This window comes from Lonchura striata, chromosome 12 (assembly GCF_046129695.1).
Source record: "Lonchura striata isolate bLonStr1 chromosome 12, bLonStr1.mat, whole genome shotgun sequence".
Classification (NCBI taxonomy): Eukaryota; Metazoa; Chordata; class Aves; order Passeriformes; family Estrildidae; genus Lonchura; species Lonchura striata.
The window spans coordinates 10,914,184-10,927,967 of record NC_134614.1 but is presented as its reverse complement, the minus strand read 5'-3'; the positions used below and the strand labels follow the sequence as shown (position 1 = coordinate 10,927,967).

General features: G+C 38.4%; 2 protein-coding genes across 6 annotated transcripts in view; both read right to left on the bottom strand.

Moving 5' to 3' along the window:
- CACNA2D3 (calcium voltage-gated channel auxiliary subunit alpha2delta 3) overlaps positions 1-10,342 on the bottom strand; it is a 400,132-nt gene extending 389,790 nt beyond the window's left edge. For 3 of the 5 annotated variants that reach the window (XM_021532906.3, XM_021532916.3, XM_021532953.3), the window contains exons 1-2: positions 9,564-10,340; positions 8,877-8,958 (exon numbers count right to left, since the gene is read on the bottom strand). In XM_021532906.3, coding sequence (XP_021388581.2) covers positions 8,877-8,958; positions 9,564-9,682 — 201 coding nt within the window. In that variant the 5' untranslated portion in view covers positions 9,683-10,340. Of the gene's footprint in view, positions 1-8,876; positions 8,959-9,563 lie in introns of all 5 variants that reach the window. The other 2 variants (XM_021532923.2, XM_021532931.3) reach the window with 2 other exon arrangements.
- LOC110471907 (uncharacterized) lies at positions 10,181-11,023 on the bottom strand. Its single transcript, XM_021532964.3, has 2 exons — positions 11,013-11,023; positions 10,181-10,764 (listed from the first exon to the last, which is right to left on the bottom strand). The coding sequence occupies exon 2, from the start codon at positions 10,685-10,687 to the stop codon at positions 10,181-10,183; it is 507 nt and encodes a 168-aa protein (XP_021388639.1). The 5' UTR covers positions 10,688-10,764; positions 11,013-11,023.
- Between the last annotated feature and the right edge of the window lie 2,761 nt (positions 11,024-13,784).

Here is a 13,784-nt window from a genome sequence, read left to right as displayed (position 1 = left end):
TAAAAACCCATCTGAATATCAAACAGCAGAGAGCTCAGTTTAAGAGTCCAAAAGCTACTCAGAACTATTTTAAAATAATAGGTCAAAAAAGTGTTGAGACCTGATGAAGCAACTAAAGAATTCCATGATGTTGTCTATGCCTGTCATGACAAAGTGCTCTGCCCTTCCATGCTTCCAGGAGATTATGAAGATGATGAACCAATGATGCTTAGGGAGGCAGAAGTGACACTCAGGAGTCAAATCAAAATGGGAAGTTCCAGCTCAAGTAACTTCTTGTCCAGTCTAGAGACAAGCATTGAAACCAAAGAGGTTGTGGTTTTGCTGTTCTTTAAGGTTTTAAAGGTCAAACTCAAAGACCCAAGAAATCTGCACTGATTTTAGATTTGAGCCCTCTTCAAACAGGAATCAGAATTAAAAGACTTTCTAAATCCTGTTCCAGAATTCATTAGTCCATATGTCCAGAAATAATGAAAAACAGAGCTCCACAGTGGAAGAAAGGAAGACTTTGTATAGAGGGGATGATGAGTGTTGGTTTCCAGAACCATTTTTGTGGAGTCATTAGTGTCAAACAGAAAAGTCTTAGTTCTTTGAGTATAATTAGACTTTTGTAATTCAGTATCACTGTATTCAGAACCCTAGGCAAAAGAAATCTACTCAGCTTGCACATTGTAGAGGAATGGTATCAACAAGACATATAATCCAACACCTGCACAAAATTCAGGGAAGCCTGTTAAATCCACGTTTTGAGAGCACCAAAAAAAACCATGAGACTATCAGAAGCCCTTCCACCTTTTCCTAAAAATTAAGAGGAATGCTTCAAGGAAATTACTGTCAGTCAAACACATGAGAAACTTTACTAAACAACAATCCACAGGATCCACACATTTAGCCCTGATATTCTGAAGGAATTATACACACACATTTCTCTCTTTATATCCCCAATCTTATGATGTAGACTAGGCCACCTTATAAGTTTGGTTTGTTAATAGACATGAGAACAACTTTTTCTTTCATCTTTTAATTCCTTAACTTTGGTGCTCCAAGATCTCAATCTAGAAGGATAAATAGAAATAACTATCTCTAAGTGCCTCCTGTACTACAAAATTATTTATGCAAAACATTTGGCATCAGACTCAAAAGAAAACATTTCTCTCTAGAAAATATGCCCATTTAAATGCAGGAGATTAAAATGAAAGATAAATAAGGTGGCTCAGAAAGAGACAGGGAGAAGAACAAAGACAACAATAAAAGTTGTCATGAAAAGTAAAAGCAAAATACACAAGTAGGAGTAGCTACTTTGACAAAGAAAACACCTTCTAAGATTATATAATTTTTTATCATCTCAGTGAAATGCATTGGTTTAACTCTTTCCAGTTCTTTTAGGAATCTTGAAAGTATTGTTAGAAGAAATCACTTGTCAAACTCTTTTGATGAAGAATCACTACAAGAACCTTTATGCTTTGAAGACTCCATCCAACCAACCTAGCAGGCTCTACCTAAAGAAGAAAACTTCAGTGCAAGTAATTCTTCAGGAAAATTCTTCCAAAGAATAACAGTGAAGAACAAACTTTAACAAGTATCAATTGTGGTAACAAAGCACTAGGACCTGTGGCAGGTGCATGAGGAATCAAGCAGGAGTTTACATTTGATCATTTCCTTCTTTCTCACTGGGACATCCCAGACTCTTACAAGCCCCACTGAAGTTCCATTTTGTACTTCATAGTTACATTTAACTCAGGAACCCATTTGAACACCTTGTAAAGCTCAACCTGCTCACGTGGTGGTCAGACCTGAAGCCCAACAAGACGTGATGTCAGCAGTCCACATCTTTTTCCAACAAGTTTAATCTATTAGAGCTGACATATTATTCCTCTACAGTAAAATGATATTTTATTAAGATCATTTGTGTGCTTAAAAAGGGAGATGAAAACCAGCAAGTCTTCATTCAGCCTGGCTACCCTGTAGAGCACTGACAACAGTGTTTATAACCTGTTCCTGCTCTGAAAAGTGAAGGATACCCCAGCTATGCCTTAAGGAGATATAGACACAAAGATTAATAGCACATAGATACAGACATCAAAGAAGAAATACAATTACTGTTATTGATGATAGTCCAAAATAAAGGATGCAGCTCATCTACCTAATATAAGGCAGTTCTTCAACAAAGTCTACATAATGGCCAGGAGCCTGTTCTGAGCAACCAACCTGCAAGAGTTCCACATTATTCCAGGGTTTTCTCTCAGAAAAAAAAAAAAAAAAAAAAAAAAAAAAAAAAAAAAAAAAAGTTGATAGCAGCAAAAAATTATTTCATTTGTTAAAGACTGGTTCTTGTACATCTACCATGGATATGGAGAACAAATTTATATTGCCCTATTTTTGATAAGTTGCATGTAGAATCTGTGCACTCTTTGTGAAGGAGTGTCTTGAGCAATCACAATCCCCTCATGTCTTATATCATTGTCTTTAAAACCACTGTACTGGTTATCATTTATTACATGGGTAACTTCACCTCAAAGGTCCTAGGAGACATGAGAGCAGAATATTTTCAGTAATTATGTGTCTCTGAAATTAATCACTTCTGGAAAGACTACCAAGACCCTTATCAACTTCTTTCCAACTGTGGTTTTAAAATAAGTGTTTCTGCCAAGACTTCCTTTTTAAATACAAATCTTGCAAGTATTTGATCCCACACTCTAAGTACTACAGCTTTACACAAATTAACTTGGCGGATACTAAACAGGATCATAAAAACATCTACATAATTTTTGCAAAAATATTATATATAAAGAAAGTAAAATGGAACTCCACCAGAGCTACAAATTAACTATTTCATTAAAATCTGTCAGTGAAGCTTCTACAGAAACTAGATGACAATCTACCCTATCAATATAGAATTTGTGTTGTAAAATGTGTTCAGACTTATTATCAGCAACAAAAAACTGTCCCCCACAGAACAGTAATGACATTTGCAAGTGTGGAGTATTGATCAGCAGTTACTTAAGAGTGAATGACCACTACAATACAGCATTTACTCGTGCTCGACATACCTTCACTGTCAAGATAATTTGCATGGAGAGCAGCTCCTCTAACCTTGAAATATAAGCATTTCCTAATACAGGATGTTAAAAACAACCATAAATACATTAAGCAAGGGAATTATCATTCTCTTCTCTTCAAGATCTGATGGTCTCCAGTTGGACTGTCTGCTCAATAATGTCCATATTAAAATATATTACTGAAAGTGTAATGCATTATCATGAACTTACTAAAGCCATCCCATATTCCTCTTACATACTAACAACATAACTTTTTTACTTTCAATAATACAAGAGGATCACACTCTGCTTGCAAAACCCAGAAAGACACAGAACATACTTCAAAATAGAGTGTGCTGAAGGAAGCAGAATATGAATTCAGCATGGCATCCCTTTTAGTTCAAGTGAAATCTAAAACATGATGTTTGATATTCAAGCTGATTTGACTACATTTTAAAACCATTACCAACACCAAAAAAATTATTACTCCTGCCATAACATTCAAACAGGAGAGAAAAATACAAAACAGAGATCATTCAAGGTGCAGTTTTAACTTCACAGAAAAGGCAGAACTTTATTGCAAAAATGAAGGCCAAGTGGTTTTTTGTTATGGAGAAAAAGAAGAAAGTATTCAAAGTGAGATAAGACTAATCCTTTCCTCTACAGATCAACATACTACCTGAAAATTAGCATGGAACACACCAGGTTTTCCCATCAAATACATTAGTAGCATAACAATGTGTTTGATTTTTTTTTTTATTCTTGAACAAAGTTAAAATATATTTCTAGAAGAATTTACATCTTTATGTCTGCAGATAACATTAAATACTTCAAGACACACTGAAAATTTCTGTACCTAGTTTGGCATGGAGAATAATCTTGTCTTTCATGCAGCCCAAACATCTCTAGGAATTAAAGGAAATGGAGATTCAGGTTCTGCAAGTTCCAAAAAATCATTTGCATTAATCAACAGAATTATACTGTTGTAAAATTCTCAGGTGTCTATTCCTTTTATTTATGAAGGTTTGATTTTAAGTCAGTGCTAAGAGACACATTTTGCATAAACCAGACTTCAGGAGTCCAAATTATAATGAATTAACTCTGAATACAGCTTTTGGTAAGCTTTACAACATTTACTTGTCTGGTGAGATTTTGAGTTTGGGCTTTGGAGTAGGTGTCAGGTTTGGTTGGTGGGGAGAAAGGCATTGTTGCCGTTGGTTTGGGTTTTGGGCTTTGGGGGTGGTAGTATTTCCTTTGATGGGTGTTTTGTATTTCTTGATTCACAGCCATATGCCTACAGATTTTATTGATAATTTTTCCTTATTTTTGATTTTAAAAATAGATATTATGTTTGCTGGTTTAGAATTGCTCAGCTGGCAAAAGTTTAAATTGATATCCAAAAAGTCAGTCCATGCCTCTCCTTTAACCTGCAGGGCTCAGTCCTACTTGACCCTTCCTTCCAAGCAGTATTGCAGTGTCTCGAGCAAAGAAAGAGCCTACAAAACCCAAAACTAACATAAGGCTGAATAAAGAAAGGCAATTAATGTCAAGATGATTGCACTAAACTTGCCTAAGAATTTAAGTCCCTATTATACAATTTAAACTAAAGATAGATGCACTGTATGAATCAGATCCACCAGCTGAATGCTAATTGATCTAAATCACCCCGTTATATTAATTTTGCACTGACATTTCCACAGTTGCAAGAAACTACCAAGATACAGCACCCCATCCTAGTCAGGGAGGTAAAATGCAATTCTGCACCTTTAAAAACAGGAATGCTCTCCTGACTGAAAAACCTGCTCTGAGAAGCAATGATTTGAGAATTCCCAACACAATGAAGGATTTGTTGAAAGGAGCAGGCAGATGCAGACTCCAGCTTCAGACCAAGGCAGGCAGTGCTTACATAACACTGAGGGCTCCAGCAGACAACTTACATAAGGGAAATCTCAGGGAGCCTTAAACAGGCTTCTGGTCAGGCACAAACCCTTGTGGGAGGACCAAGAAATTAAGGGTATTTTCACCATTCCTACAGTCGCAATAAAAAATAACAAAAATTCAGGAGGAAATGAAGAATTATCAAAGCTCAGAATATTTTTTTTTAAAAAAGAGTGTCATCAAAAGGAACCTGAGAAAGCACAGACCATGCTGCACTTTCACACAGACACTGATTTAAGAGCTTTACTGTATTACTACAGCATTCCCCAAAGCCTGTTTTCCAAAATTCTAATTGCAGCAGCTGAAGTGAATATTTTCCTGGCACCTAAGCCTTGCTTTTCATCCCATATTTGAAGCCTGGCTTTGCCAGTGGGCTACACTCTCACATTCAGTATAAGACCCACTAAACACAGAGTGTTTACAAAAGAAAAATATCATAAATGTCAGGATTCAAATAAGGCAGATGTCTTTTGACAATCTAAGGAAAAAAACCAACACCTAAGAGAGAATTAAAATTAGTTCTTAGGCCCCAGTAGTATTTGCCAAGTAAGTGAAGAGTATGAACATCTCTACAGCATCAAGGAGTCTCTCCAAATCTATATGACAACTGTAAAACCTCCAGAAACCAGACAAATTAGGAATAATACAGTTCTGTTTGCTACTGGATGGTTTCTCATACACTTAATGGTGTCCCATTTCTTTGAAAGCAAGGAGCATTTTTTTAAAGTGCTAATTTTGCTTAAAACCTCATTATAATTTCTGAAATTACTTACTGAACTATTATTTTCCAAGCAATTTGAAGCATCTGCATTTAATCTAAAGTCAATTTTGGGAAATGTCATGTATCCCAGGTAGTTCTAGAGGCATAGCAAAATACTTGGATAAGATTATCATAATGACATAAGATTATCATAATGACAAAAAATAATGAAACATTATTAAGATATGGGAAGTAGTGGATTTTAAAAAATACTTTCAAAAAGCAACCAAAATATTCTTTTACATCTTTTGCAAATTCAAGAGGACACCAGTGCTGATGTTCACAGTACAGCAAGACCTTAAGAACTGCAATAACTCCATCAATATTCACAACAGTAAACTGGCAAAAAATTTCTTTAATGAGTATCTCACACGAATTAATTTGCTCAATGAAATTTTAGTGTGGGCCAAATGACTCAATGTGCAAAACATTTGGGCAGTAGAGACTGTCAATCACGCCTTGACTGTGAGCGCATCCCTTTGAAAGCAGCACTCACTCCGTGTGCTGACAAAATGAATCAAGTAACCTTTACATTAATATTTCATTTAGCAAGCCTGTATTAAGCTAAATGGCACTCCAAAGCAGTTGACAGTTGAGGAATCTATACTGTCCAGATCCATAATCATACACACATTTTGTATCTTCACTTGTTTAAGGATGCTTAATTCGTAATCAGGAAATGTGGGCTCCTCTGGTAATATCAGAATTCTCACTGCTTCTAAAAGTGGAATCTTGACTTTAAAATGACATGGATCTGATCACCCAGAGCTCACGGTAAATACCAAACATATTCTTGATGCCTGGCTAGTTGGGAGGAAGGGGGTGGGAAAAAAAGGCATTTGTACTTCAAGCCCTCCTGTGCTTTCACCTCCTTAACTGTTGTGACAACCTCTGTCACTTACTTTGCATGTTGAAAATACTTGCAGACCTTGAAGTTTGGTATGTTTCTAGTCAGACAAGCTTACAGAAAAATATACTTTATAACCATAGAATAAAGTACATGCTACAGTTATCTGGCATCCAGGCTCATTTGCCACAATCAACACCAGGATACAGCAAGCTTAAATGGACAGAGACATTTTGAAATTCTAAATAGAAGAAAAAGCAACAGACATCTTATAAAAACTACTGTAACCAGAAGGAAGAAAAAAATAAAAAAACAATATATGTGACAGAGGAGTAAAAATGCTCCAAATACCTGCCAACCCTGTGTTTTTTCCTTTTTTCTTTTATTAAATAAGGAAATATAAGCAAGAAAGAAAAACAGAATAGCTTTGAAAAAACAAACTGTCCACCTTCAAAACCAGGAGCACAGACTGATTAGTGAAACAGAAAGGATGCTGATGAAAAGGTAAAATGAATAGCTTCCAATTACCTACAATTATAACAACCAATAGGAAGCAATCTTGCTACTTCAGAGGGAAAAAAAAAACACATCACAGAAGGGATGACAGCAGCATCTACTATGAGGAGGAGAAGGAGGATTAAGGATTCCATACTGACTCTTGGTGGATTTTACCATGATTGCCACACACGGTACATTCCACATTCTCCTGGCAAACCTTGGGCTCAGGCTGGGTTGGTTTCACTTCTAAAACCATTTTTTGTGCAGAAATGGCTGCACATGGAAGAGCTCCAAAGTTAAATAAAGATACGTGTTTGTTATGGCCTAATAAAAAAAATAAAGCTTTTTAATAATACTTGATTGCAAACTAATCAAAACTGAAAGCTCCATCTGCTTTATGAATTTAAGGTGTTCATAAAAAACAGTGGCAATGTAAGACTACACAGATTTTAAAGAATGTGAGCTGGAAGTATAATAAATATTGAGTGTCCAGATTTTCATAATAAAATGAAAGCTTTCCCAACATATTGAAGTGAAGCCATTTAAAGGCCTTGAAAGCAGTATGAGACCGCAAATATTTTTGTTCTTAATAGTTCGGTATTTTAGCTTAGTGAAATTCATGTTTTACAGTCCTGGGTATACAAATCTGAAAAGGCAAGCTCCTAAAGAACTCATATGTCTTTAGTAATTACTAAATCCAGTTGCTTTCATTTTAAAGGATAGCACAAGCTTATTTCAGCTGCTACACGTACCGTTATATAATTTCACACATATATAAGCCTTTTGAAATAAATACCAAAAGCTCAAGGAATAATTTCCCTCACAATCAGACAAAAAATAAGTGTACTCAGAACTAAAAATCACATCTACAAAAAATTCAACAGAAATTTAATATATGGGTTAAATGAGTGTTTTGATCAGTGAATGTCTCAATGTTTTCCCATTTACATATTACATTTTGAGAATAACATGTTAAATGCCCCAAAATAGCAGTCTCAATCTAAGATATACCTCTCTTAGTCTCTCATTTTGTTTGCAACTGTTGTAAAAATAAACTGCCCACAACAGAGAAGTTTACTATACATTGCATATTTAAATTAAGTCCTTGATATATACCTAATACTCAAATCTGCTTTTTCATTACCCTCTGTCCCAATTATGTAGACTTATACCAATTCCTCAAGTTTTTGCTATACTTCACCAGCTTATTACCCAGCTGTGCAGCTGAGCAAGAAGATAACCACATTCATTCCTCTTATCTATAATGATGTAATACATCTCAGCACTGGGTTGAGATGATTGGGGGAATAATGGCATTGTAAAAACTGCAGAGATGACAAACAACAGTGCAGCCGCCTTCTCCTGATACAGTGCATTGTGTACTTAGAGCCCAGGGTGAAAATAATACAATATGCACTAATTCTGCTCCTTGAATGAAGTTAATATCTTTCATAAGAAACAGCTGTTTCTGCACAGAAATATCACCATCATCACAATGCAGCAACCAGACTAAACACCCGCAACCTGGGCTGAAGCCTAGGCTACAAGAAATAAGCGTTGGAGTTTACTTTCCAATGAAAAAAAAAAAACTCATTCCAACAGAAAAATATCAGGTTAAGCAAGGACTCTACAGATAGTGCAGTGCAATGCAAAGAGTCATCAGGGACTAGTATGCAATACAAAAATAGATCTTGGACAAAAGCACGCATAGCACTGCTTTCCTCTTCATTTAAAAAATTAAATCTGCCTCCATTTTCTCTGTTAAAACCTTTCTTATTACAACCAAAGAAATCCTTACCTTCTGTAGGAGCTGGGAACCTGAGTATTTGGCTGCAATAGATTTGATCTCTCCACCAAATGCTGAAGCCCAGAGCTTTACACTGTGAAGAAAAAAAAGAGACAGGAAGAAATGTAATACACATGTCAGAGCTAGCAACAGAGACTGTAACAGCTTCAGCTGCAGTCAGAAGGATCCGAGCAATTTTGCATTAGAGAGCTCACTAAGGAACCTAAGCACAGCAAAAGATCAGTGAAGCTGTACAACTGTAAGTACAAACTAGACCCTGTGCTAAGGTAAGGCCTCTGATATGAAATTACCAACCTGAACCACTAACATTTAAGGAATTAACTTGTACAGAAACGTGCTTTGGCACAACATGACATATATCCATTGAAAGGAAAACAGCAGATAAAATGGCAAAACAGTTCTGAATTATAAATTCCCACATGAGAAAGTGTTAACAGCATCAATTTCAGTAAATGCAAGCACTTAAAACTCAGTGGCCACATACTCCACCAACACATGCTCCTACAATAAAATCATAGTGCCAAGCACCTTGGAGACAACCACTTCAAACAGAGCTGACAGAGGAGCAAAGGTGCCCTGGAACATTCAAATATCTGCAATACAAAACCAGGAGAACTTGAGCAGCCAAGTTCTCATCCTTGAACATGGTCCTGAGAGGAATAGCATGAAAGCACTTACACTGACAAGGGGATCTGCTGCTCCGATCCAACCACATCCACTAAGGCTGTGTTACAAGCTGTCCAGAAGATAAAGAATAAACCCCCAAAAGCCCGAAGAAGGTTCAGGTTCTCTGGCATTGTGCCTCTCTGTGCCTGGAAAGGTTTGGGGAAATTCAAGTGAAGCTTAGTTCAGCAGCAGTGGGGCTTGGCTTCTAAAAGCTTCTTTTCCCCCACTCTTACCCCCTTCCACTAGAAGGGGACAGTGGAACACTGGAAAAGAATAATTCACAGCTCCATCCTCATTCTTCCAAAGAATGACCCTCTCTGTGTAATAGGAGCGGGACCAGAATCGAAGCTCTAATGACTTGAAAACTATTGTGTCCCTGGTAACAGCAAAGCGTTTTCCAGCACTACTGCAGCCACTTGCATGTAGTTCTTTACAACTCCGCAGTCAGCAGTGTGCCGAAGTTACTTCAGTGACCTACTGCTGCTCCAAAGTGCCCTTAGCAGCAAGAAAGCAGACTATTGATCCCAGCCGGGAAGGCTGTCTTCTCGCAATTACTGCTCACTTTGCAAATGGAAAGCTGCCTAGAGTTCTCCTTTCCCTCGCCGATAACCTCCAGCCTTCATCCCAGATCAAGGCAGGCAGAGCATCGGTTCAGCGCAGCGGGAGCAGCAGCCTTTTAACGGGATAGCGCCGAGACAGGCAGGCACAGGAGGAGCTGGACCGGAGGAGGGCACGGCCAAAGCAAAGTCTGGAGGAGCTGAAAGTGCAGTTGAGCCCTTCCAGGAAGGCGAGAAGAGCGCGCTGCACATTGCCGGGGGCTGAGCTTGGGAGGGCTCGGCGGGGCTGGCAGGGGCGGGGGCGTGGGGCCGCGCACACCCACCGGAGAGCGCTCCAGGCAGGGCAGGGCTGCGTGACGAGCACCTGTCCGTCACACAGCCCGGAGCGGCGCCGGCCGCCCGGAGCGCAGCGCTGGCGCTGGCCGGAGCATCCCGGCCGCAGGGAGGAGAGCGGCGGTCCCTGCCCGCGGAGCATCGCCCGGGAGCGGCGGCGGCGGCTGCCCGGAGCGAGCCCCGGCTGTCGGTCAGGCTGGCACATTTTTTATTTAATCGAGTCGTAGGGAGCACGTCCTTGTGCATAAAGGCGCGTTTGCTGCTTCCTCCCACGCCGGAGCACTGCAGCAAGTCGCTCTCCGAGAGCTCGGGACCAGCAAAGGCTTATGAATGAAAAGAAATGCAGCATAAGTAAATCAATGCGGGCTGACTCCAGCCTATGAATAAATTATTAATTTGTGCTCATAGAAGAATCCTCTTGATATAGCAAATATAGGATTACAAGCTCTTCCACTGAGGGAGCAGCGTACGGAGCAGGAGGGATTGGTCCAGGTATTTTTGTTGTTGTTGCGTTTTAAAATATACCCTCCCTCCTTTTGCTTTTATTCTTCTCCTTCTGCTTTTTTCTCACCTTCTACTCCACTAAATGTGCAGACTTAAAATAGCTACTGAACTTTAATGTAAACAAGTATGGCAAGACCATGATCTGAGCATGGGCTGAGTCATCCTTGCATCCTACAATATAGCTCGAGTGTCCGCTCCAGAATTCTAGTTTCTTCCCTCTGTAGTTAGAATTAACACCTCAGAATATTCACTCTGCCTCTGTACACTGTTCTTATCTTAATATTTTCTATATTGAAGCTCGAGATGTATTACCTGTATTTCTTTCCACATTAACATCTCTAAGAGCACTGAATAGTTTGCTTTAAACATCAGAACCTCTATTCAATACCTAGCTGGCAAAAGCTTCCCTGCTTTCTCAGAAGAAATGAGAAGTTTAAAGATAGAAAGACTAACAGGGGAACTGTGCAGAACAGAGTAGCACAGCACCCTGCAACTTTCACCACCCACCAGCCACCCCACCATGAACAGTAAATAGATCACATTTCCCTCTGTACTAATACCTTCATATGAAGGCAATAAAGAAAAAAATGCTTAAAAGGAACATTTGTTTTGTGTATTACTGAACCATTTTGAACGTCCTGTTATCTGTGCTGTTACTGTGGATTTCCTAAGCAGTGTTTAAAACATGCTGCCATGTCACCAGGTGTTCAGCTTACCTACAGGCAGAAATGTAAAAATGCACACTGTTGACTAACAGTATATAATCAATTATGTGCTCCTTTGAACATATTACATAAACAATAGTATCTTTGCAATGCCAGGAATGAAACAAATGGGTGAATGTCTTAATACTTGTGCTGTTTGCTTCTTTTTACATGCTAAACACTGTCAGACAGTAAATTCATAAGCTCATTTTGTGAGATTCAAACAGTTCTTATGTTAACAAAGATCCTTATCTGCTTCAAGCAAACACAGTGCCCTGATGACAAGTAACAGTTACCTTCATTTCTGAAAGCATTATTGGAAGCATTTTGAAAGCACACAAAATGTTTGTGTTCGAGGCCAGCAAAATTTAACATAGAATTAACCCATCACTAATTACTGGCAAGAAAAGATGATAAAGTCATTCATCAAACCTTGACTTTGTTTATATTTATCATACATTCAATACTATATCAGACCTACAGACCTGGTGTGTACAAAATTGGACACTCACATTTGTTTAATACAAAAATTGTATTTGTATCATTACTAGTCTAAGAAACTAAATTCACTAGGAAAATTAATTTTTGCTTGGAAGAATAAGCTTCTTTTGTGTTAACAAGCACTTGTGCACACCACACCTCAGAGTGCTTTCAGCACCTTTCACTAGTGCACACTGGGTTTGTCTGTGCAGGAAATCAGTTCCTCGCGACCATTCAGTGCATGGAAAGCAAGCCTGAACCACAACACTCACAAACCATCTCAGGTGACACCACAACCTGTCTGCAGCTGTGTCCTGGCCTGAGCACTGCTGACTGTTCCTGGTATGCAGATCACTGCAGTCGTGACACCAGATTCAAAATTCATGTCAGCATTTCTCCCATGTTGCTCCCATCAGGATGCAGAAACTTTCCCTAAGTGGGTTTGCATAATGAAGGACCAAGAGAAACACAAGGAAAAAAAGTGGTAAGTCCTGCTGAAGAGTTTCAGTCCTTTTTACTGGGGTTAGAGCAATGTGTTTCATTATTTTCTACAGTCTTGTGATGTCCTGTTGCAAAGGCAACAGAAAGCCACATTTCGAAGCATAGTAATGAATTTATCTTTTGGAAGTAATGTGGCATTTCTATCATGTCTTATGCTGTTAGAGACAACTGCTGAATCTGGAATAATTTCTGATCCCACCAGAAAAGTGTATGCACAGATAACTGACCAGAGAAGGAAAGCATTCATGCACATAGTAAATACACATTCTGAAACCAAAGTGCATCTCAGCAGAAAGTGCAGGTAAGTTCCTTACATGCCACTGGTCCCTGAAGTAGAGCTCACCATACAAGTGTATTAAGTTGCATCTCCCTGCTCCTGGGTCTCTCATTTTTAAGGGATAAAAAATGGCAACTAATTTTCTGCTGTGTCCTTGACAATCAAGCACAATGGTGTTTTTTGGTATCTCGCAGAAAATGAAATAAGCTGTTTTCCCTATGAAAGCAGAAACAAAACTTGGATATGTGACTCAAATGTTGTAATGGAAAGTCACAGGAACAGAGAAACTTGATGAATCCCCAAAGGTTTTACAGACGATCACATTCAAGAATAACCAAGGGATTGCAGGAAAAACAAAAAAATACAATCAAACCAACCAACAAATAAATAAAAAATCTAGGTCAAAGGATAATATGAGATATGACAAAGGCTGAAGCACAGACTACAGACTAAGGCAAAGCCCCACATAATAACTACCTGATGAATTAATCTCATTGTTCTTTTCTTTTACCTCCAGGTATATTTACACTTATGAAAGGGTGCAGAAACAGGGTCACAACTGCATTATTAGTGTGTATTTTGAGGTCTCCAAGGTCTCTCACTTGTCAAACCCTAATAAAAGTCAATCAAGAGCCATACAGAGAAGAGAACATATGGTGCACTGGAGAAGGGTAGGAGGAAATGATATAATTAACACAAATGTTTATTATATTTTTTTTTCTGATGCTTATCTACAATGAGGTCTAAACAGAGTAATAAATTCAGAAGGCTGAAGTACTAAAAGCCTTGCTGAAGATGTAAGCCACCTCCACTGGAAATTAATATTTTCAAAAGAACACAAGAAAGGAAAAAAGTCAGTTTATCTATATTCCACATA